This window comes from Argopecten irradians, chromosome 1 (genome assembly GCF_041381155.1).
Source record: "Argopecten irradians isolate NY chromosome 1, Ai_NY, whole genome shotgun sequence".
NCBI classification, from domain to species: Eukaryota; Metazoa; Mollusca; class Bivalvia; order Pectinida; family Pectinidae; genus Argopecten; species Argopecten irradians.
In genome coordinates, this window is record NC_091134.1 from 6,460,520 (window position 1) to 6,487,450 (window position 26,931).

At 38.3% G+C, this 26,931-nt stretch overlaps 1 protein-coding gene across 1 annotated transcript in view; it reads right to left on the minus strand.

Annotated features, from left to right (window-relative positions):
* Positions 1–26,931, minus strand: part of LOC138309024 (mitofusin-2-like) — a 51,796-nt gene that overhangs the window by 7,711 nt on the left and 17,154 nt on the right. Inside the window, 9 exon segments of the mRNA XM_069250121.1 lie at positions 8,021–8,155; positions 8,715–8,911; positions 9,153–9,314; positions 9,931–10,151; positions 14,038–14,140; positions 15,774–15,917; positions 16,469–16,484; positions 24,908–25,029; positions 26,632–26,699. Of these exon segments, the coding sequence (XP_069106222.1) occupies positions 8,021–8,155; positions 8,715–8,911; positions 9,153–9,314; positions 9,931–10,151; positions 14,038–14,140; positions 15,774–15,917; positions 16,469–16,484; positions 24,908–25,029; positions 26,632–26,699 (1,168 nt within the window).

The following is a 26,931-nucleotide window of genomic DNA, read 5'->3' on the forward strand; positions in this document are numbered from 1 at the left end:
CTATTTATATGTCTTACCTCTATTACCCCTATTGGGCCCCTCCCCTCCTGCCACCGGGGGTCAGAGCCAAAATTTATACAAGTTCTGTTCCCCTTCCCCCAAGGATGTTTCTGGCCAAATTTGGTTACAATCCACGCAGAACTCTAGGACAAGTAGCGATTTATAGGATTTACCTCTATTACCCCTAATGGGCCCCGCCCCTCCTGCCCCCGGGGGGTCAGAGCCAAAATTTATACAAGTTCTGTACCCCTTCCCCCAAGAATGTTTCTGGCCAAATTTGGTTACAATCCATATAGAACTCTAGGACAAGTAGCGTTTTATAGGATTTACCTTTATTTTCCCTATTGGGCCCCGCCCCTCCTGCCCCCAGGGGTCAGAGCCAAAATTTATACAAGTTCTGTTCCCCTTCCCCCAAGTATGTTTCTGGCCAAATTTGGTTACAATCCATCCAGAACTCTATGACTAGTAGCGATTTAAAGGAAATGTTGACGGACGGACGGACGACGGACGCCGCGCCATGACATAAGCTCACCGGCCCTTCGGGCCAGGTGAGCTAATAAAAACAGTATAATGTAACACTATATTTTTACGAGTAAAATCACAAAAATAAGCATGAATATCTCTAGAATGCATGTTTTTATTTCAAACTTCTGCCATAACGATGCAAACACGGCAAAGTTTATAATTAAGATAAAATGTTTACGGTTGTCAGTTATATTATATTGGAGTAACAGTACCGAACTTAAACCGAAAATAATATGTATATCTATATTGTTGCCTTTGAAACTTTATCCATTACGTTTACTAAAAAACAGAAATACGTCAATGATATTTCTGATATATGTTTCTAAATTACAGTACATATGTAAAAGTGTAGATTTAAATGCACAATTTCAAAATTATATTAAATCCTTAAAATAGTATATTCATTGTCGATCCTTTTGTATATCATACCGAGATTTATAGTATGATATATGAACATTTATCGTATAATCCAAACAGTAACCACATTTAGTGCTCAAATGAAAAATGAAATTTCTTGTATACAGGCATTAAAAATAGATATAATATCTGGTACCTTTTCAAAAATTCACTTAGTGATATTTAAATAAGTGTATTTAGTGTGGTAATACTGTAACCCTTCTTGTATGACTATACATGTAGATTAGAAAATACATGCTTAGAATTTTTACTAATACCTTAGAAATTACGGGAGATTTCTAAATGCCACAATTCCGTAATTACAGTTCTAGACTGGAATAATTTTTAAGGTTAAATCTTTAGTTGAAATAGTTCTTAGAACCATTTTTGTTTACCTGTGTACGACATATATATATGTAATATATATTCTTAGGTATGATCAGAGATATTTTATTTCCATTTGCTTTTTTCATTTTCAATTTAAAAATGGAGATGACAATAGAAAACCTAGAGCATAGATGTACGGGGTTTCCATAATTCAAATCACAATCCAATTAACGGATGTCCTAACCTGATTGACAGTTAGACAATAGCAAATACCCGATATAGTCCACCGAATAACAAATTGCCCGTGGCCAGGTAATTACAGGTGAGTTCGATGAATGGCGTTGTGTACAGGTAAACAACATCCTGGTCCAGTTATTACATAACCACGAAACCAAAGGCATGGCTAATTATATATCTATATCGAGTATCTACTCGTACATATGTATATCGATTAAAAATCAAAAGCGACCGCACGGCCTGAAAAAATAGTTTGTTTTGCTTAATATCTCAATATTTTGATCTTTTATAATATCAAAAATAAATTTTTTCTACCACATGTTGAAACGTTTTACGATATTTTAATAAATGTATCACAATTTATTCGGTTAGCAACACACAACACGATGTTTGTAATGATCAATCATCGGTGTATACGTACATCAATACTTTAAGCAAGGATTTCTTTAATGTTACGTAAAAATTCATTTTACAATCACAAGCTTTGTAATTCACAATGTATCAAAGATACAGACTACAGGAAAATATTATCTAATTAAAACTTATTCGTTGCTGAACTCCTCGACAAAAAATCCGAAACTTTTATTTCTGTGTTGACTTTCTTTCATAATATTACACTAAGATACCTGCTAATAAAGCATAAATTAGAGTATTTGAAACATCGAATTTCACTCTTTTAGTTATTTACATTCGAGCCAAAGTTATTGTACGATTAACTTCACTCAAAAGTAATCATAAAAAATCATTGATCGGCTTTTTCTGTGACAGTCGATGTAAGTGACAGCACATCAGTTATAGTACAGCTATAAGCAACGGACTATTATGACGTCCCACGGTTTAGAGCTAGAAAATATGCATAATCGGGCGGTCAGAATTTAGGACCTCGATATCGACAGCTTACAGGTTATTCCGGTCGCGCGTGGCACGTAGAGGTTTCTACACGTGCAAATATAGCCATTTCCAACATAAACTAAAATTATCATTTTTGACTGCACAAATCCTTTAACTTACCTGAGAAGCTTGGCCTTGGCTGATCCTTGAGGACTTACCCGTGAAGCTTGGCCTTGGCCTATACCTCCTCAAGGACTTACCTGAGAAGCTTGGCCTTTGCTGATATCTCCTTGAGGACTTACCTGAGAAGCTTGGCCTTGGCTGATATCTCCTGAAGGACTTACCTGAGAAACTTGGCCTTGGTTGATATCTCCTTGAGGACTTACCTGAGAAGCTTGGCCTTGGCTGTTACCTCCTGAAGGACTTACCTGAGAAACTTGGCCTTGGCTGATACCTCCTTGAAGACTTACCTGAGAAGCTTGGCCTAGGCTGATATCTCCTTGAGGACTTACCTGAGAAGCTTGGCCTTGGCTGATATCTCCTTGAGGACTTACCTGAGAAGCTTGGCCTTGGCTGTTACCTCCTGAAGGACTTACCTGAGAAACTTGGCCTTGGCTGATACCTCCTTGAAGACTTACCTGAGAAGCTTGGCCTAGGCTGATATCTCCTTGAGGACTTACCTGAGAAGCTTAGCCATGGCTGATATCTCCTGAAGGACTTACCTGAGAAGCTTGGCCTTGGCTGATATCTCCTTGAGGACTTACCTGTGAAGCTTGGCCTTGGCCTATACCTCCTCAAGGACTTACCTGAGAAGCTTGGCATTGGCCGATACCTCCTTGAAGACTTACCTGAGAAGCTTGGCCTAGGCTGATATCTCCTTGAGGACTAACCTGAGAAGCTTGGCAATGGCTGATATCTCCTTGAGGACTTACCTGAGAACCTTGGCCTTGGCTGATATCTCCTTTAGTACTTACCTGAGAAGCTTGGTCTTGGCCTATACCTCCTTGAGGACTAACCTGAGAAGCTTGGCCTTGGCTGATATCTCCTTGAAGACTTACCTGAGAAGCTTGGCCTAGGCTGATATCTCCTTGAGGACTAACCTGAGAACCTTGGCCTTGGCTGATATCTCCTTTAGTACTTACCTGAGAAGCTTGGTCTTGGCCTATACCTCCTTGAGGACTTACCTGAGAAGCTTGGCCTTGGCTGATATCTCCTTGAGGACTAACCTGAGAAGCTTGGCAATGGCTGATATCTCCTTGAGGACTTACCTGAGAACCTTGGCCTTGGCCAATACCTCTTTGAGGACTTACCTGAGAAGCTTGGCCTTGCCTGATATCTCCTTGAGGACTTACCTGAGAAGCTTGGTCCTTGCCTATACCTCCTTGAGGACTTACCTGAGAAGCTTGGCCTTGGCTGATATCTCTTTGAGGACTTACCTGAGAAGCTTGGCCTTGGCTGATATCTCCTTGAGGACTTACCTGAGAAGCTTGGCCTTGCCTGATATCTCCTTGAGGACTTACCTGAGAAGCTTGGCCTTTGCTGATATCTCCTTGAGGACTTACCTGAGAAGCTTGGCCTTGGCTGATATCTCCTTTAGGACTTACCTGTGAAGCTTGGCCTTGATCTATACCTCCTCGAGGACTTACCTGAGAAGCTTGGCCTTGGCCTATACCTCCTCGAGGACTTACCTGAGAAGCTTGGCCTTTGCTGATATCTCCTTGAGGACTTATCTGAGAAGCTTGGCCTTGGCTGATATCTCCTTGAGGACTTACCTGAGAAACTTGGCCTTGGCTGATATCTCCTTGAGGACTTACCTGAGAAACTTGGCCTTGGCTGATATCTCCTTGAGGACTTACCTGAGAAGCTTGGCCTTGGCCTATACCTCCTTGAAGACTTACCTGAGAAGCTTGGCCTAGGCTTATATCTCCTTGAGGACTTACCTGAGAAGCTTGGCCATGGCTTATATCTCCTGAAGGACTTACCTGAGAAGCTTGGCTTTGGCTGATACCTCCTCGAGGATTACCTGAGAAACTTGGCCTTTGCTGATATCTCCATGAGAACTTACCTGAGAAGCTTGGCCTTGGCTGATACCTCCTTGAGGACTTACCTGAGAAGCTTGGCCTTGGCTGATACCTCTTTGAGGACTTACCTGTGAAACTTGGCCTTGACCTATACCTCCTCAAGGACTTACCTGAGAAGCTTGGCCATGGCTTATATCTCCTGAAGGACTTACCTGAGAAGCTTGGCTTTGGCTGATACCTCCTCGAGGATTACCTGAGAAACTTGGCCTTTGCTGATATCTCCATGAGAACTTACCTGAGAAGCTTGGCCTTGGCTGATACCTCCTTGAGGACTTACCTGAGAAGCTTGGCCTTGGCTGATACCTCTTTGAGGACTTACCTGTGAAACTTGGCCTTGACCTATACCTCCTCAAGGACTTACCTGAGAAGCTTGGCCTTGGCTGATGTCTCCTGAAGGACTTACCTGAGAAGCTTGGCATTGGCTGATATCTCCTTGAGGACTTACCTGAGAAGCTTGGCCTTGGCCTATACCTCCATAGGACTTACCTGAGAAGCTTGGCCTTGACTGATGTCTCCTTGAGGACTTACCTGAGAAGCTCGGCCTTGGCCTATACCTCCTTAAGGACTTACATGAGAAGCTTGGCCTTGGCTGATGTCTCCTTGAGGACTTACCTGAGAAACTCGGCCTTGGCTGATATCTCCTTGAGGACTTACCTGAGAAGCTTGGCATTGGCTGATATCTCCTTGAGGACTTACCTGAGAAGCTTGGCATTGGCTGATATCTCCTTGAGGACTTACCTGAGAAGCTTGGCCTTGGCTGATGTCTCCTTGAGGACTTACCTGAGAAGCTCGGCCTTGGCTGATATCTCCTTGAGGACTTACCTGAGAAGCTTGGCATTGGCTGATATCTCCTTGAGGACTTACCTGAGAAGCTTGACCTTGGCTGATATCTCCTTGAGGACTTACCTGAGAAGCTTGGCCTTGGCTGATATCTCCTTGAGGACTTACCTGAGAAGCTTGGCCTTGGCCTATATCTCCTGGAGGACTTACCTGAGAAGCTTGGCCTTGGCTGTTACCTCCTGGAGGACTTACCTGAGAAGCTTGGGCTTGGCTGATATCTCCTGGAGGACTTACCTGAGAAGCTTGGGCTTGGCTGATATCTCCTTGAGGACTTACCTGAGAAGCTTGGCCTTGGCTGATACCTCCTCGAGGACTTACCTGAGAAGTTTGGCCTTGGCTGATATCTCCTGGAGGACTTACCTGAGAAGCTGCTTGGCTGATACCTCCTCGAGGACTTACCTGAGAAGCTTGGCCTTGGCTGATATCTCCTGGAGAACTTACCTGAGAAGCTTGGCCTTGGCTGATACCTCCTCGAGGACTTACCTGAGAAGCTTGGCCTTGGCTGATATCTCCTGAAGGACTTACCTGAGAAGCTTGGTCTTGGCTGATATCTCCTTGAGGACTTACCTGAGAAGCTTGGCCTTGGCCTATATCTCCTGGAGGACTTACCTGAGAAGCTGGCCTTGGCTGTTACCTCTTTGAGGACTTACCTGAGAAACTTGGCCTTGGCTGATACCTCCTTGAGGACTTACCTGAGAATTGGTCTTGGCTGATATCTCCTTGAGGACTTACCTGAGAAACTTGGCCTTGGCTGATATCTCCTTGAGGACTTACCTGAGAAGCTTGGTCTTGGCTGATATCTCCTTGAGGACTTACCTGAGAAACTTGGCCTTGGCTGATATCTCCTTGAGGACTTACCTGAGAAGCTTGGCCTTGGCTGATATCTCCTTGAGGACTTACCTGAGAAACTTGGCCTTGGCTGATATCTCCTTGAGGACTTACCTGAGAAGCTTGGTCTTGGCTAATATCTCCTGGAGGACTTACCTGAGAAGCTTGGTCTTAGCCTATATCTCCTGGAGGACTTACCTGAGAAGCTTGGCCTTGGCTGATATCTCCTTGAGGACTTACCTGAGAACCTTGGCCTTGGCTGATATCTCCTTGAGGACTTACCTGAGAAGCTTGGTCTTGGCCTATATCTCCTGGAGGACTTACCTGAGAAGCTTGGCCTTGGCTGATATCTCCTTGAGGACTTACCTGAGAAGCTTGGCCTTGGCCTATACCTCCATAGGACTTACCTGAGAAGCTTGGCCTTGACTGATGTCTCCTTGAGGACTTACCTGAGAAGCTCGGCCTTGGCCTATACCTCCTTAAGGACTTACCTGAGAAGCTTGGCCTTGGCTGATGTCTCCTTGAGGACTTACCTGAGAAACTCGGCCTTGGCTGATATCTCCTTGAGGACTTACCTGAGAAGCTTGGCATTGGCTGATATCTCCTTGAGGACTTACCTGAGAAGCTTGGCATTGGCTGATATCTCCTTGAGGACTTACCTGAGAAGCTTGGCCTTGGCTGATGTCTCCTTGAGGACTTACCTGAGAAGCTCGGCCTTGGCTGATATCTCCTTGAGGACTTACCTGAGAAGCTTGGCATTGGCTGATATCTCCTTGAGGACTTACCTGAGAAGCTTGACCTTGGCTGATATCTCCTTGAGGACTTACCTGAGAAGCTTGGCCTTGGCTGATATCTCCTTGAGGACTTACCTGAGAAGCTTGGCCTTGGCCTATATCTCCTGGAGGACTTACCTGAGAAGCTTGGCCTTGGCTGTTACCTCCTGGAGGACTTACCTGAGAAGCTTGGGCTTGGCTGATATCTCCTGGAGGACTTACCTGAGAAGCTTGGGCTTGGCTGATATCTCCTTGAGGACTTACCTGAGAAGCTTGGCCTTGGCTGATACCTCCTCGAGGACTTACCTGAGAAGTTTGGCCTTGGCTGATATCTCCTGGAGGACTTACCTGAGAAGCTGCTTGGCTGATACCTCCTCGAGGACTTACCTGAGAAGCTTGGCCTTGGCTGATATCTCCTGGAGAACTTACCTGAGAAGCTTGGCCTTGGCTGATACCTCCTCGAGGACTTACCTGAGAAGCTTGGCCTTGGCTGATATCTCCTGAAGGACTTACCTGAGAAGCTTGGTCTTGGCTGATATCTCCTTGAGGACTTACCTGAGAAGCTTGGCCTTGGCCTATATCTCCTGGAGGACTTACCTGAGAAGCTGGCCTTGGCTGTTACCTCTTTGAGGACTTACCTGAGAAACTTGGCCTTGGCTGATACCTCCTTGAGGACTTACCTGAGAATTGGTCTTGGCTGATATCTCCTTGAGGACTTACCTGAGAAACTTGGCCTTGGCTGATATCTCCTTGAGGACTTACCTGAGAAGCTTGGTCTTGGCTGATATCTCCTTGAGGACTTACCTGAGAAACTTGGCCTTGGCTGATATCTCCTTGAGGACTTACCTGAGAAGCTTGGCCTTGGCTGATATCTCCTTGAGGACTTACCTGAGAAACTTGGCCTTGGCTGATATCTCCTTGAGGACTTACCTGAGAAGCTTGGTCTTGGCTAATATCTCCTGGAGGACTTACCTGAGAAGCTTGGTCTTAGCCTATATCTCCTGGAGGACTTACCTGAGAAGCTTGGCCTTGGCTGATATCTCCTTGAGGACTTACCTGAGAACCTTGGCCTTGGCTGATATCTCCTTGAGGACTTACCTGAGAAGCTTGGTCTTGGCCTATATCTCCTGGAGGACTTACCTGAGAAGCTTGGCCTTGGCTGATATCTCCTTGAGGACTTACCTGAGAAGCTTGGCCTTGGCTGATATCTCCTTGAGGTGAGCCAGGTCCTTATCTAGGCTACAGATCTCTCCCTGTAGTTTCTCCTTAGATATGTCTACCTGGTTACACAGGCGTGCAAACGTAGAGGACAGCTCCCTGAAGTAAATATACATCAAGATTAATATTATCTTACATGGGTCTAACAAGTAGATAGATGTATCTCTATCCAAATGGAAGTTTTTGGATGGTCAGAACAAGGCTAGGTCAGAACAAGGCTAGTCAAGTGATGATCTGCCTTATACTTTCCACAAGGGTTGCGATATCCCTATCTACTTGACCAATCCATTTTCTCTATTGTTCTCTTAGAGGAAGTATTTCACTGTGACATGACCACAGGTCTCTCCATTTAACATCAAAATAGGGAACATTATGTGTGTCGCAACTACACCACAGTTATTACATAGTCACATTTTAGTCAGTACTTCTAGTTCAAAAGAATAAGTTTTGCAATCTGTCATACACTAAGAGTTAACAGAGAATTCTCTCATAATCCAAACTTATGACAATAAGTGAATGATTGGAGTGTGATATAACTTAAAAAGCCAATTATTGCACACCTTGTACTGTCTTATGTGAGCACGTGAGTTATGTATATATCGGTTGTGATAATAATTATGGAAATTCTCACATATAAATTGCTCTAGTGTGTACTTACTGTTGTACCTGGTGACTACAGTTTGCACTAGTAAGGTCAACAATCAGTTTGAGTTTACTTGATGCGTAGTCCACATACTGACGTTTGAATGACCTCTCCTTGGCCTTATTTGTCCACGTCAATCGTTCATACATATATAGAAGTCCATAGAGTCCACTGGTCACCACTATCACCTTCCAACCTGCTGCCTTGGCAACCTGAAAGGTCAAAGGTCAAAGTTAAAAAAAAACCACCAAAAAACAGACATGCCTTTCAAATTGACATGATGATTGATTCCTTGTGTGGAAATAAAAGGTATGGGGGTACTGTACTGTTTTTGTCACAGCTAGACTACTAAGGTTTTGCCATCTGAGCTATATGATCTTTTGTAATTATGTGCAACATAGCTTTAATGTTTGTTGTTACACAGATCATGATTTCTTTAGCTGCTGTACTTACAAGGCCTCCTACAATGATTGCTCCCATCGTGGTTCGTGACGTGATAGAAGCGAAAGTAGTGATCATTGAGATCAGTAATTGGTTGTTGGGTTCTTGTGCCAGAGGACGATAAAGTTCTCCAAGAGGTGTCTGGGGACCTCCCTCTGACATCGGCCGTGGTATCTACGACACAAAGATTATACTATTACAGTACATGTATACAAAGTTGACTGAGGGTTACTAATAGTACCAACTGGATAGTCTGTAACCTAAAGATACTTGGTTTTAGGATACTGGCCCAATCTCCATATGAAATCTTGACAGAGAGAAACAGATGGAGTAAGATAGCACAATGACAAAATTATTTTTGCAACTACTTCGGTACAAGTTAGTATACTTGTATCAAATAATTTTACATAACTGACCTGTTTTAATGTAACTCAAAACTATTGGAGACAAATGTATTCTTGTGATGTTACAGATTAACCACAGGAACTCTATTATCATTTGCTTAATACTTTAATTCTTCCTATATATATCCCTTTTTATATGGAAGTCATTAAAAACTGAAACGATGTTATAAGGCACTTTTAGGACTCTTTTTACTGAATTTCTGTAGTAATGAGTTAGACATGGAGCAGTGACAAAATTTTAGTGATATTTTTCGATATTCTAGAGACTGATGGCCAGTCTAAGACAAAACCAGAATCAAAAATATACAAATGTGGGTTCTTTCCTCCTAGTCATTCTGAGCTTCAGGTCATACCAAGCATATTCATATTTGATAAGTTGATGTTACCGAATCAGAATGACCAGTAAGAACAGAGTGAGCTCCCTTCCTTCCAAGGAAACGCTGCATCAGAGCTGTAAGTCCCATAGAGAAACGAAACTGTATGTCTTCCTGGAAGTCGGCACACAGATTCCGACAGTCGAGGCGGTAAGCTATCTCAAAGTCACGTCGGGGTACTAGGTTGTACAGCTGTTGTTTAGTTTCCTCTGGTAATAACACAGCTATTCGCTCTGTAAACATTGTAATATCAACGTTTATTGGGATTTATCATTGTACCACAAGTACATATTGCAAAATTAATCTGGAAAATAATACTTCACATCATTGACAATAGTCTTACATTTTATGGATTGTTCTTAATAAATTCTGTTAATTCCTCATGACAACCAGTAATTTAATCAAAGGAACAAATAATGGACAACAAACAAACAATCCTAATTTTTTCTTTACATTATTTCCATTTCCAAGAAAGCAGACCTACTTAAAAATACTATGTTGCTAATCTACCTTAAACAAAGATAATTTAAAGATCAGGCCCCTGTTCTTCTAGCTACAGCAACTGCAGCAAAAACACACTCTTTCATCATTTTCAATGCTATCTATTTATTTTTAAATTCTACTGCAAGCAAATATGCCTTTTTACTTCATTTCTAACTTCAAAATAAGCTGCTCACAATGAACAAGCATCGCAGGCTAAAACAGGATGGCATGTGCAATAACTTAACTTATTGGAAACTGGCATAACATTATGATTTCTTTCGTACATGTATCTATTTACATCGACAAGCTACATCCATAGAGAAACAAATATCAAATATATAAAAAAAAATAATCAACTCAGTATCTACACACTTATGCTTTTAATAAGACTTATTTTGAACTACTTCAATCACTCCATAGATAAGAGCATTCCTTAGATGAGTGGTCACTGGTGAAGGCAATTAAGGTATTTATATTTCTCTTTCATATGATAGCTTTGACAATATTTAATGTTAATGAAATTCCCTCTAACACCTGATTATGATATCAATGTTTTAGTAATGTATAACTGATCATGAACTACCATGATAGATAATAAATCCTTTATTCTTTTATTAACATTGAAATTTATTGATTCAATTTTTACATGACAATACCTGTATCGTGAAAACAAGAACATGTATAAGAACAAGAGGCCCAGAGGGCCTGTCTCGCTCACCTGGTTTGTAATGCCAAGTAATGTTCTGAATACAGGTTCATTGTTTCTTTTCTGAAGGAATTTTCATATTAACCTCTAAATCCCCTATTGGGCCCCACCCCTCCTGCCCCCAGGGGGTCAGAGCCAAAATTTATACAAGTTCTGTTCCCTTTCCAAAAAAGGATGTTTGTGGCCAAATTTGGTTACATTCTATGCAGAACTCTATGACTAGTAGCAATTTAAAGGATTTACCTCTATTTCCTCTATTGGGCCCCGCCCCTCCTGCCCCCGGGGGTCAGAGCCAAAATTTATACAAGTTCTATTCCCCTTCCCCCAAGGATGTTTGTGGCCAAATTTGGTTACATTTCATTAAGAAGTCTATGACTACATAATGTAGTAGCGATTTAAAGGATTTACCTCTATTTCTCCTATTGGGCCCTGCCCCTCCTGCCCCCGGGGGGCCAGAGCCAAAATTTATACAAGTTCTGTTCCCCTTCCCCCAAGGATGTTTCTGGCCAAATTTGGTTACATTCCATTCAGAACTCTATGACTAGTAGCGATTTAAAGGATTTACCTCTATTTCCCCTATTGGGCCCCGCCCCTCCTGCCCCCGGGGGGTCAGAGCCAAAATTTATAAAAGTTCTGTTCCCCCTCCCCCAAGGATGTTTGTGGCCAAATTTGGTTACATTCCATTCAGAACTCTATGACTAGTAGCGATTTAAAGGATTTACCTCTATTTCCCCTATTGGCGGGGCCCCTCCTGCCCCCAGGGGGTCAGAGCCAAAATGTATACAAGTTCTGTTCCCCCTCCCCCAAGAATGTTTGTGGCCAAATTTGGTTACAATCCATGCAGAATTCTAGGACAAGTAGCGATTTATAGGAAATGTTGACGGACGGACGGACGGACGGACGGACGGACGACGGACGACGGACAACGGACGCCGCGCCATGACATAAGCTCACTGGCCCTTCGGGCCAGGTGAGCTAAAAATGAAATCAAATGGAGAAAAATTGATTGAGGTAAAAAGGAAATTAATTTTGAAGTTCAGAAAAAAAAACCCACTTAAAACCGAGAAATGTTTTTGTGCGAATGAATGCATGCAAATGATACCACATGTGTCTATAATCATTTGTAAAAGTCAGTTAATGGCTTTATCCTCAGATCTGTTTCAGCTAAAATGTCTTGTCAATCAAACATGATATGATAAAATGGAAATGGGGATGAGGATGTAGTATGTGGATAGGAAAAGAGAATGTGTATATTTAGGTGTAAAGACCATTAAGTTGTGGTTCAGGTAGACTTTAGTTAGCAGAGAATGAGATGTTGTATTTAAGAATGAGTGGATGAATGGATAATTGAGAAATCTTTTAAGAAAGAATGTAGATGGAATCAGAAACTTGAAGGAGAAAGAAAAAAATATGTAAAGACACTTACCAGCGTCTAACTTTTATGTGGAACAGCAGAGAAGATGAGGAAACATTAAATTTGTAAATAACAGATGTAGAATTGAGAAATTTTCTTATTTTCATGAGAAAGGAAATTAAAGATTGTAGATTGGTCTTGTACAGATACTGTCTGACTCAATAATAAGGGGTTTACAACTGGTAATGAAAGTTTGTGCATAAAATGTTTAACAGATTTAACGGGATGAAGGTAATGAGTTAGCGGGGTATAACACCTGTCAGAGAAATGTATAACAGATTTAACAGGATGAAGGTAATGAGTTAGCGGGATATAACACCTGTCAGAGAAAGGTATAACAGATTTAACAGGATGAAGGTAATGAGATAGCAGGGTATAATATCTGTCAGAGAAATGTATAACAGATTTAACAGGATGAAGGTAATGAGATAGCAGGGTATAATATCTGTCAGAGAAATGTATACCAGATTTAACGGGATAAAGGTAATGAGATAGCAGGGTATAATATCTGTCAGAGAAATGTATAACAGATTTAACAGGATGAAGGTAATGAGATAGCAGGGTATAATATCTGTCAGAGAAATGTATAACAGATTTAACAGGATGAAGGTAATGAGTTAGCAGGGTATAATACCTGTCAGAGAAAGGTATAACAGATTTAACGGGATGAAGGTGATGAGTTAGCGGGGTATAATACCTGTCAGAGAAATGTATAACAGATTTAACAGGATGAAGGTAATGAGATAGCAGGGTATAATACCTTTTAGAGAAATGTATAACAGATTTAACGGGATGAAGGTAATGAGTTAGCGGGGTATAATACCTGTCAGAGAAATGTATAACAGATTTAACGGGATGAAGGTAATGAGTTAGCAGGGTATAATACCTGTCAGAGAAATGTATAACAGATTTAACAGGATGAAGGTAATGAGTTAGCAGGGTATAATACCTTTCAGAGAAATGTATAACAGATTTAACGGGATAAAGGTAATGAGTTAGCGGGGTATAATACCTGTCAGAGAAATGTATAACAGATTGAACAGCATGAAAGTAATGAGTTAGCAGGGTATAATACCTGTCAGAGAAATGTATAACAGATTTAACGGGATGAAGGTAATGAGTTAGCGGGGTATAACACCTGTCAGAGAAAGGTATAACAGATTTAACAGGATAAAGGTAATGAGTTAGCGGGGTATAATATCGGTCAGAGAAATGTATAACAGATTTAACGTTTTGAAGGTAATGAGTTAGCGGGGTATAATACCTGTCAGAGAAAGGTATACCAGATTTAACGGGATAAAGGTAATGAGTTAGCGGGGTATAATACCTGTCAGAGAAATGTATAACAGATTTAAAGGGATGAAGATAATGAGTTAGCGGGGTATAACACCTGTCAGAGAAAGGTATAACAGATTTAACGTGATGAAGGTAATGAGTTAGCGGGGTATAATACCTGTCAGAGAAATGTATAACAGATTTAACGGGATGAAGGTAATGAGTTAGCGGGGTATAATACCTGTCATTTCAGTCTGCGTTTCTTCCACAGAATGTTGTAGTACATATGAGCAGCGCTGTTGCAAGTTCCGTCCCAGACCACCTTCAACATGGCTATGTAATTCCTGATGGGGAATACAACAGGCTTAGGAGACATACAGGAAATGTGAAGGATGGCGTCACACAGAGTCACACAGACAGATGCCACAATAATAACACAGGCCGACATCAACAACTAGAGACTAGACAGATGTACCTTTGGTTGTGAAGTCAAATTAGTACCGATGCAAGGGGGGAATTAGTAGAAATTAAAGAAAATTAAGAAAGTGACGATTGAAGTTTTAAAACTAGAAATGTCAAATATAAAAACCCCACTTTCGACTAGGATGGGAGAGTTAGATGGCACAGAACTAGAAATATCAGTAACACTACAATGCCCATCCCATTTCATTGCCAATGCATAAAATTATCTCTGGATTTTGCCATTTAATTAGTAAAACATGTCATTTCACATGATTGTATGGTAAATTTTGTCAGTCAATTAGCCAATGGTACATCTTGTGCTGATTAGTCCCAAGTTGTTTGCTTCCTGTTCTTGACAACATGCTCGTTTAACAAGTGTGTAATGTTGTATACCAAAGTTGTATACCCCTTGGCTGCATATGAAAATCATGTGTTAAAAATATATCTTTTTCTGAATCTGAATTTCTCTTAAAGTGTATTAAAATTTTGTTTATAAATCATTAAAAAAGATTATTTCATTTTGATATTTTCTGTAAAACGTTTATTATTTTATTGTGATCAATATATTGATTTATTCTTTCTTTCGAAGATGTGAAGTGCCATCAAGATCTATATTGTCAATTTCTAAACCATGAATGTAGCCAAGGTTTGGTTTATACAGATCACCACACACTTGTTAAAATCATCACATAGAGTTAAACAGACTAAATAAAAGTAAAATGTAGACTAAATAAGGTTCAAAAATAAGCTAAAATAATGATAGCGGTTACACATCCCCAAGAGGTGGTAGCGATGCAGGGCCATGAATTGGTTACCTGTGAGCTGCGTTTCGACCCTCTCTATGGTTTTTTCAATAGTAGAGGAGCACCGGCCTGTCAGGTTCTGGCAGACAGCCCCTTCCACATACATGTGTAGCTCCTTGGTGAAAGATAGCAATAAGTTCTATTTGCAACTTTCTGGTACAGTATTTACTTGCATAACCTAGGGGACACTATCTAACTTTTTTAACACTGGACCCTTATTATGTTAGAGACGTAGGTGATTAAATAACCTTCATTATATTCACAGTCAGTAGAGTACAATGAAACTCAGAATCCAATTAAGTTGCCATTTGTGGACATTTCCACTTAAGATAATCAAACATCTCAAAATGCTTTTAAAATCTTAGTAATTCCTAGGAATTGTCTATGCCATAGAAGCCAATACACAAGAGTTACTTGTATAGCTTCCACAGGAAGAGGGCTTATAAAGGCATAGCCTGCTGCCCAATCCCTATTAAATCTAATGATTTAATAAAAATATTTTGAAATGAAACACAAGAGTTACTTGTATAGCTGTACCTTGGTTTGAAGTGTCACTTTCCTTATAAAAGACTTTTTATATGATGTAACCGTACCACAACATGCTTTTACACTGACATTACATATCACTGGCAAAATGACTTAAACATATATATATCCCATTGGTATTGTGACAGAAATACAAACTATCCTATAACTAGATCTTAATGCTCACCTTCTTGTAAACATTGAGTAATACTGGGTCAGGATGGAATGGCCGTTCAAACTCATCTACAATGGAAGACAGGCGACGGATTTCCTCACTCAGCGCTGTTGACACCTAGCGATACAAATGATATAATACAGAATCTGTTGACACCTAGCGATACAAAATGAGATAATACAGAATCTGTTGACACCTAGCGATACAAAATGAGATAATACAGAATCTGTTGACACCTAGCGATACAAATGAGATAATACAGAATCTGTTGACACCTAGCGATACAAATGAGATAATACAGAATCTGTTGACACCTAGCGATACAAAATGAGATAATACAGAATCTGTTGACACCTAGCGATACAAAATAGCGATACAAATGATATAATACAGAATCTGTTGACACTTAGCGATACAAAATGAGATATTACAGAATCTGTTGACACCTAGCGATGCAAATGAGATAATACAGAATCTGTTGACACCTAGCGATACAAAATGAGATAATACAGAATCTGTTGACACCTAGCGGTACAAATGAGATAATACAGAATCTGTTGACACCTAGCGATACAAATGAGATAATACAGAATCTATAGACACCTAGCGATACAACATGAGATAATACAGAATCTGTTGACACCTAGCGATACAAAATGAGATAATACAGAATCTGTTGACACCTAGCGATACAAATGATATAATACAGAATCTTGTTGACACCTAGCAATGCAAATGAGATAATACAGAATCTGTTGAACCTAGCGATACAAATCAGAATCTGTTGACACCTAGCGATACAAATGATATAATACAGAATCTGTTGACACCTAGCGATACAAATGAGATAATACAGAATCTGTTGACACCTAGCGATACAAAATGAGATAATACAGAATCTGTTGACACCTAGCGATACAAAATGAGATAATACAGAATCTGTTGACACCTAGCGATACAAATGAGATAATACAGAATCTGTTGACACCTAGCGATACAAAATGAGATAATACAGAATCTGTTGACACCTAGCGATACAAATGAGATAATACAGAATCTGTTGACACCTAGCGATACAAAATGAGATAATACAGAATCTGTTGACACCTAGCGATACAAAATGAGATAATACAGAATCTGTTGACACCTAGCGATACAAATGAGATAATACAGAATCTGTTGACACCTAGCGATACAAAATGAGATAATACAGAATCTGTTGACACCTAGCGATACAAATGAGATAATACAGAATCTGTTGACACCTAGCGATACAAAATGAGATAATACAGAATCTGTTGACACCTAGCGATACAAATGAGATAATACAGAATCTGTTGACACCTAGCGATACAAATGAGATAATACAGAATCTGTTGACACCTAGCGATACAAATGAGATAATACAGAATCTGTTGACACCTAGCGATACAAAATGAGATAATACAGAATCTGTTGACACCTAGCGATACAAAATGAGATAATACAGAATCTGTTGACACCTAGCGATACAAAATGAGATAATACAGAATCTGTTGACACCTAGCGATACAAAATGAGATAATACAGAATCTGTTGACACCTAGCGATACAAATGAGATAATACAGAATCTGTTGACACCTAGCGATACAAATGAGATAATACAGAATCTGTTGACACCTAGCGATACAAATGAGATAATACAGAATCTGTTGACACCTAGCGATACAAATGAGATAATACAGAATCTGTTGACACCTAGCGATACAAAATGAGATAATACAGAATCTGTTGACACCTAGCGATACAAAATGAGATAATACAGAATCTGTTGACACCTAGCGATACAAAATGAGATAATACAGAATCTGTTGACACCTAGCGATACAAAATGAGATAATACAGAATCTGTTGACACCTAGCGATACAAATGAGATAATACAGAATCTGTTGACACTGCGATACTAGCGATACAAATGAGATAATACAGAATCTGTTGACACCTAGCGATACAAATGAGATAATACAGAATCTGTTGACACTTAGCGATACAAATGAGATAATACAGAATCTGTTGACACCTAGCGATACAAAATGAGATAATACAGAATCTGTTGACACCTAGCGATACAAATGAGATAATACAGAATCTGTTGACACCTAGCGATACAAAATGAGATAATACAGAATCTGTTGACACTTAGCGATACAAAATGAGATAATACAGAATCTGTTGACACCTAGCGATACAAATGAGATAATACAGAATCTGTTGACACCTAGCGATACAAATGAGATAATACAGAATCTGTTGACACCTAGCGATACAAAATGAGATAATACAGAATCTGTTGACACCTAGCGATACAAAATGAGATAATACAGAATCTGTTGACACCTAGCGATACAAATGAGATAATACAGAATCTGTTGACACCTAGCGATACAAATGAATAATACAGAATCTGTTGACACCTAGCGATAAAATGAGATAATACTCTGTTGACACCTAGCGATACAAATGAGATAATACAGAATCTGTTGACACCTAGCGATACAAATGAGATAATACAGAATCTGTTGACACCTAGCGATACAAATGAGATAATACAGAATCTGTTGACACCTAGCGATACAAAATGAGATAATACAGAATCTGTTGACACCTAGCGATACAAAATGAGATAATACAGAATCTGTTGACACCTAGCGATACAAAATGAGATAATACAGAATCTGTTGACACCTAGCGATACAAATGAGATAATACAGAATCTGTTGACACCTAGCGATACAAAATGAGATAATACAGAATCTGTTGACACCTAGCGATACAAATGAGATAATACAGAATCTGTTGACACCTAGCGATACAAAATGAGATAATACAGAATCTGTTGACACCTAGCGATACAAATGAGATATATACAGAATCTGTTGACACCTAGCGATACAAAATGAGATAATACAGAATCTGTTGACACCTAGCGATACAAATGAGATAATACAGAATCTGTTGACACCTAGCGATACAAATGAGATAATACAGAATCTGTTGACACCTAGCGATACAAAATGAGATAATACAGAATCTGTTGACACCTAGCGATACAAATGAGATAATACAGAATCTGTTGACACCTAGCGATACAAATGAGATAATACAGAATCTGTTGACACCTAGCGATACAAATGAGATAATACAGAATCTGTTGACACCTAGCGATACAAAATGAGATAATACAGAATCTGTTGACACCTAGCGATACAAAATGAGATAATACAGAATCTGTTGACACCTAGCGATACAAAATGAGATAATACAGAATCTGTTGACACCTAGCGATACAAATGAGATAATACAGAATCTGTTGACACCTAGCGATACAAAATGAGATAATACAGAATCTGTTGACACCTAGCGATACAAATGAGATAATACAGAATCTGTTGACACCTAGCGATACAAATGAGATAATACAGAATCTGTTGACACCTAGCGATACAAATGAGATAATACAGAATCTGTTGACACCTAGCGATACAAATGAGATAATACAGAATCTGTTGACACCTAGCGATACAAATGAGATAATACAGAATCTGTTGACACCTAGCGATACAAATGAGATAATACAGAATCTGTTGACACCTAGCGATACAAATGATATAATACAGAATCTGTTGACACCTAGCGATACAAATGAGATAATACAGAATCTGTTGACACCTAGCGATACAAAATGAGATAATACAGAATCTGTTGACACCTAGCGATACAAATGAGATAATACAGAATCTGTTGACACCTAGCGATACAAAATGAGATAATACAGAATCTGTTGACACCTAGCGATACAAATGAGATAATACAGAATCTGTTGACACCTAGCGATACAAATGAGATAATACAGAATCTGTTGACACCTAGCGATACAAAATGAGATAATACAGAATCTGTTGACACCTAGCGATACAAATGAGATAATACAGAATCTGTTGACACCTAGCGATACAAATGAGATATTACAGAATCTGTTGACACCTAGCAATGCAAATGAGATAATACAGAATCTTGTTGACACTAGCGATCAAAAGAGATAATACAGAATCTGTTGACACCTAAATGATGATAATACAGAATCTGTTGACACTTAGCGATACAAATGAGATAATACAGAATCTGTTGACACTTAGCAATGCAAATGAGATAATACAGAATCTGTTGACACCTAGCGATACAAATGAGATAATACAGAATCTGTTGACACCTTAGCGATACAAAATGAGATAATACAGAATCTGTTGACACCTAGCAATACAAATGAGATAATACAGAATCTGTTGACACCTAGCGATACAAATGAGATAATACAGAATCTGTTGACACTTAGCGATACAAAATGAGATATAATACAGAATCTGTTGACACCTAGCGATACAAATGAGATAATACAGAATCTGTTGACACCTAGCGATACAAATGAGATAATACAGAATCTGTTGACACCTAGCGATACAAAATGAGATAATACAGAATCTGTTGACACCTAGAATCAAATGAGATAATACAGAATCTGTTGACACCTAGCGATACAAATGATATAATACAGAATCTGTTGACACCTAGCGATACAAAATGAGATAATACAGAATCTGTTGACACCTAGCGATACAAAATGAGATAATACAGAATCTGTTGACACCTAGCGATACAAATGATATAATACAGAATCTGTTGACACCTAGCGATACAAATAATGAGATAATACAGAATCTGTTGACACCTAGCGATACAAATGAGATAATACAGAATCTGTTGACACCTAGCGATACAAAATGAGATAATACAGAATCTGTTGACACCTAGCGATACAAATGAGATAATACAGAATCTGTTGACACCTAGCGATACAAAATGAGATAATACAGAATCTGTTGACACCTAGCGATACAAATGAGATAATACAGAATCTGTTGACACCTAGCGATACAAATGAGATAATACAGAATCTGTTGACACCTAGCGATACAACATAGCAATGCAAATGAGATAATACAGAATCTGTTGACACCTAGCAATGCAAATGAGATAATACAGAATCTGTTGACACCTAGCGATGCAAATGAGATAATACAGAATCTGTTGACACCTAGCAATGCAAATGAGATAATACAGAATCTGTTGACACCTAGCAATGCAAATGAGATAATACAGAATCTGTTGACACCTAGCGATACAAATGAGATAATACAGAATCTGTTGACACCTAGCGATACAAATGAGATAATACAGAATCTGTTGACACCTAGCGATACAAATGAGATAATACAGAATCTGTTGACACTTAGCGATACAAAATGAGATATTACAGAATCTGTTGACACCTAGCAATGCAAATGAGATAATACAGAATCTGTTGACACCTAGCGATACAAATGATATAATACAGAATCTGTTGACACCTAGCAATACAAATGAGATATTACAGAATCTGTTGACACCTAGCAATGCAAATGAGATAATACAGAATCTGTTGACACCTAGCGATACAAATGAGATAATACAGAATCTGTTGACACCTAGCAATACAAATGAGATAATACAGAATCTGTTGACACCTAGCGATACAAATGAGATAATACAGAATCTGTTGACACCTAGCGATACAAAATGAGATAATACAGAATCTGTTGACACCTAGCGATACAAACTTGAGATAATACAGAATCTGTTGACACCTAGCGATACAAAATGAGATAATACAGAATCTGTTGACACCTAGCAATGCAAATGAGATAATACAGAATCTGTTGACACCTAGCGATACAAATGAGATAATACAGAATCTGTTGACACCTAGCGATACAAATGAGATAATACAGAATCTGTTGACACCTAGCAATGCAAATGAGATAATACAGAATCTGTTGACACCTAGCAATGCAAATGAGATAATACAGAATCTGTTGACACTTAGCAATGCAAATGAGATAATACAGAATCTGTTGACACCTAGCGATACAAAATGAGATAATACAGAATCTGTTGACACCTAGCGATACAAATGAGATAATACAGAATCTGTTGACACCTAGCGATACAAAATGAGATAATACAGAATCTGTTGACACCTAGCAATGCAAATGAGATAATACAGAATCTGTTGACACCTAGCAATGCAAATGAGATAATACAGAATCTGTTGACACCTAGCGATACAAATGAGATAATACAGAATCTGTTGACACCTAGCGATACAAATGAGATAATACAGAATCTGTTGACACCTAGCGATGCAAATGAGATAATACAGAATCTGTTGACACCTAGCGCATCACAAATGAGATAATACAGAATCTGTTGACACCTAGCGATACAAATGAGATAATACAGAATCTGTTGACACCTAGCGATGCAAATGAGATAATACAGAATCTGTTGACACCTAGCGATACAAATGAGATAATACAGAATCTGTTGACACCTAGCGATACAAATGAGATAATACAGAATCTGTTGACACCTAGCGATACAAAATGAGATAATACAGAATCTGTTGACACCTAGCAATGCAAATGAGATAATACAGAATCTGTTGACACCTAGCGATACAAATGAGATAATACAGAATCTGTTGACACTTAGCGATACAAAATGAGATATTACAGAATCTGTTGACACCTAGCAATGCAAATGAGATAATACAGAATCTGTTGACACCTAGCGATACAAAATGAGATAATACAGAATCTGTTGACACTTAGCAATGCAAATGAGATAATACAGAATCTGTTGACACCTAGCGATACAAATGAGATAATACAGAATCTGTTGACACCTAGCGATACAAAATGAGATAATACAGAATCTGTTGACACCTAGCAATGCAAATGAGATAATACAGAATCTGTTGACACCTAGCGATACAAATGAGATAATACAGAATCTGTTGACACCTAGCGATACAAATGAGATAATACAGAATCTGTTGACACCTAGCGATACAAATGAGATAATACAGAATCTGTTGACACCTAGCGATACAAAATGAGATAATACAGAATCTGTTGACACCTAGCAATGCAAATGAGATAATACAGAATCTGTTGACACCTAGCGATACAAAATGAGATAATACAGAATCTGTTGACACCTAGCGATACAAAATGAGATAATACAGAATCTGTTGACACCTAGCGATACAAATGATATAATACAGAATCTGTTGACACCTAGCGATACAAAATGAGATATTACAGAATCTGTTGACACCTAGCAATGCAAATGAGATAATACAGAATCTGTTGACACCTAGCGATACAAAATGAGATAATACAGAATCTGTTGACACCTAGCAATGCAAATGAGATAATACAGAATCTGTTGACACCTAGCGATACAACATGAGATAATACAGAATCTGTTGACACCTAGCGATACAACATGAGATAATACAGAATCTGTTGACACCTAGCGATGCAAATGAGATAATGCAGAATCTGTTGACACCTAGCGATGCAAATGAGATAATACAGAATCTGTTGACACCTAGCGATACAAATGAGATAATACAGAATCTGTTGACACCTAGCGATACAAAATGAGATAATACAGAATCTGTTGACACCTAGCAATGCAAATGAGATAATACAGAATCTTGTTGACACCTAGCGATACAAATGAGATAATACAGAATCTGTTGACACCTAGCGATACAAAATGAGATAATACAGAATCTGTTGACACCTAGCGATACAAATGAGATAATACAGAATCTGTTGACACCTAGCGATACAAATGAGATAATACAGAATCTGTTGACACCTAGCGATACAAATGAGATAATACAGAATCTGTTGACACCTAGCGATACAAATGAGATAATACAGAATCTGTTGACACCTAGCGATACAAAATGAGATAATACAGAATCTGTTGACACCTAGCGATACAAATGAGATAATACAGAATCTGTTGACACCTAGCGATACAAATGAGATAATACAGAATCTGTTGACACCTAGCGATACAAATGAGATAATACAGAATCTGTTGACACCTAGCGATACAAAATGAGATAATACAGAATCTGTTGACACCTAGCGATACAAATGAGATAATACAGAATCTGTTGACACCTAGCGATACAAATGAGATAATACACTAGCTGTTGACACTAGCGATACAAAATGAGATAATACAGAATCTGTTGACACCTAGCGATACAAAATGAGATAATACAGAATCTGTTGACACCTAGCGATACAAAATGAGATAATACAGAATCTGTTGACACCTAGCGATACAAATGAGATAATACAGAATCTGTTGACACCTAGCGATACAAATGAGATAATACAGAATCTGTTGACACCTAGCGATTCAAATGAGATAATACAGAATCAAAAGGTGAAATAACTTAAATTGAGAACTTTAAACTGAAGTGGAAAAGAAATCAAAAGAAAAACCAAATTGCCTTTAAATGTTGTGATTGCAATGTGATTTCAGGAGTTCCTTTTTTAAATGGAAATTCAGTCTTGCACTAAACATGTTTTTAGAGAATAACATTTAGAATACACTTAATAAGATCAATACAGAAATCTTGACTTGACATCCTAGTTAATACAAATGAGTAATACAGAATCTGCGTTCACCTAGTCAATACAAATCTGATTTTGTAATGCCCCTGTTAACAGAGTTACACTGTTTTTCTAGGGTAGTCCGAGCTCGTTGCTGTCAACCTGTCGATACAAATACAGATAATACAGGTAATCTATAAGTAAAATTCACCACCTAAATACATAATACAAAATGTAACCATTATCAAACACAATAAGGAAATAACGTTCCATTTAAGGAAGTGTAGCACTTAAATAGTAACTTAAGTTACACCTAAATGTTCCTTTAAAGGTCAAAATCTAGGTCACATTGACTGATTACAGAGGTCAGTAAAAGATGGTTATAACGAACCTCTGTGGACCACAAAAATCACTTTGTTGAGAGCATAGTTTAGTATACACATATTATAGCAACATTGACGGGGAATAAAATTCACTACCTTATAGTGATGAATTTGTTGTAAGCGTGTTTGTTATACACATATTATAGGAACATTGACAGGGAATGTGTACCAGAGAGAACACGTTGGCTGACAATACTCACATCTGCTGTAGACTGACCGTGTAGGTTTTCTCCATTACATCCCTCAGGTTACCGTTCACCTTCTTACCCCTCTTGGCGTGCTGCTCAAACTTTGTCTTTACAGCTGACTTAGATATACACACCTATAGTAAAATGACAATTTATCTTAGATATACACATCTATAGAAAAATGACAATTTATCTTAGATATATACACCTATAGCAAAATGACAATTTATCTTAGATATATACACCTATAGCAAAATGACAATTTATCTTAGATATATACACATATAGCAAAATTACAATTTATCTTAGATATAAATACCTATAGCAAAATGACAATTTCTCTTAGTTGAAAAGTTTCTTGCAGATTGTCAGACATGAAAACAACACAATACAAAAAGATAGCAATGCTATTTTTATTAAATGAAACCTGTTGTTGTAATAATAGCCAGGATAATTTATAAAGTTTTAATGTCAGAGGGTGATTGTCTGACTGACAATGTGGCCCTTGTACTCTCTTATTCTAACATTAAGCTAACCTCAAACATTCTTAATCTAACATTAAGCTTACCTCCAATATTCTTATTCTAACATTAAGCTTGCCTCAAACATTCTTAATCTAACATTAAGCTAACCTCAAACATTCTTAATCTAACATTAAGCTTACCTCAAACATTCTAATCTAACATTAAGCTACCTCAAACATTCTAATCTAACATTAAGCTTACCTCAAACATCTCTAACTAACATTAAGCTTACCTCAAACATTCTTAATTCTAACATTAAGCTTACCTCAAACATTCTTATTCTAACATTAAGCTTACTCAAACATTCTTATTCTAACATTAAGCTTACCTCAAACATTCTTATTCTAACATTAGCTTACCTCAAACATTCTTATCTAACATTAAGCTTCCTCAAACATTCTTATTCTACATACTTCCCAACATTTATTCTAACATTAAGCTTACCTCAAACATTCTTATTCTAACATTAAGCTTACCTCAAACATTCTTATTCTAACATTAAGCTTACCTCAAACATTCTTATTCTAACATTAAGCTTACCTCAAACATTCTTATTCTAACATTAAGCTTACCTCAAACATTCTTATTCTAACATTAAGCTTGCCTCAAACATTCTTATTCTAACATTAAGCTTACCTCAAACATTCTTATTCTAACATTACGCTTACCTCAAACATTCTTATTCTAACATTACGCTTACCTCAAACATTCTTATTCTAACATTAAGCTTACCTCAAACATTCTTATTCTAACATTAAGCTTATCTCAAACATTCTTAATCTAACATTAAGCTTACCTCAAACATTCTTATTCTAACATTAAGCTTACCTCCAATATTCTCATTCTAACATTAAGCTTACCTCAAACATTCTCATTCTAACACTAAGCTTGCCTCAAACATTCTTAATCTAACATTAAGCATTCCTCAAACATTCTTATTCTAACATTAAGCTTACCTCAAACATTCTTAATCTAACATTAAGCTTACCTCAAACATTCTTAATCTAACATTAAGCTTACCTCAAACATTCTTATTCTAACATTAAGCTTACCTCAAACATTCTTAATTTAACATTAAGCTTACCTCAAACATTCTTAATCTAACATTAAGCTTACCTCAAACATTCTTAATCTAACATTAAGCATTCCTCAAACATTCTTATTCCAACATTAATCTTACCTCAAATATTCTTATTCTAACATTAAGCTTACCTCAAACATCCTCTCAAAGTTGGCAAACTCAAACAATCTGTCGGTGAAATCTTTTTGTAAGGATCCCGCTGGAATGGAAAAACTCTCATTATCTCATGTTTGACTCCATATTACATTTTGTTCCTACCCCATGTTTAAAACAATTCGTTCAAAGAAGAAAACAAAATTCCTATGAGCATTTCAATAAAGGATATTGTACATAAGCCTATGAGCATTTCAATAAAGGATATTGTACATAAGCCTAGTACTCAGGGGAGGGCGTGTAAGAGTTGGGGAGAGGAGGAGGGTTTAGATAGAGGG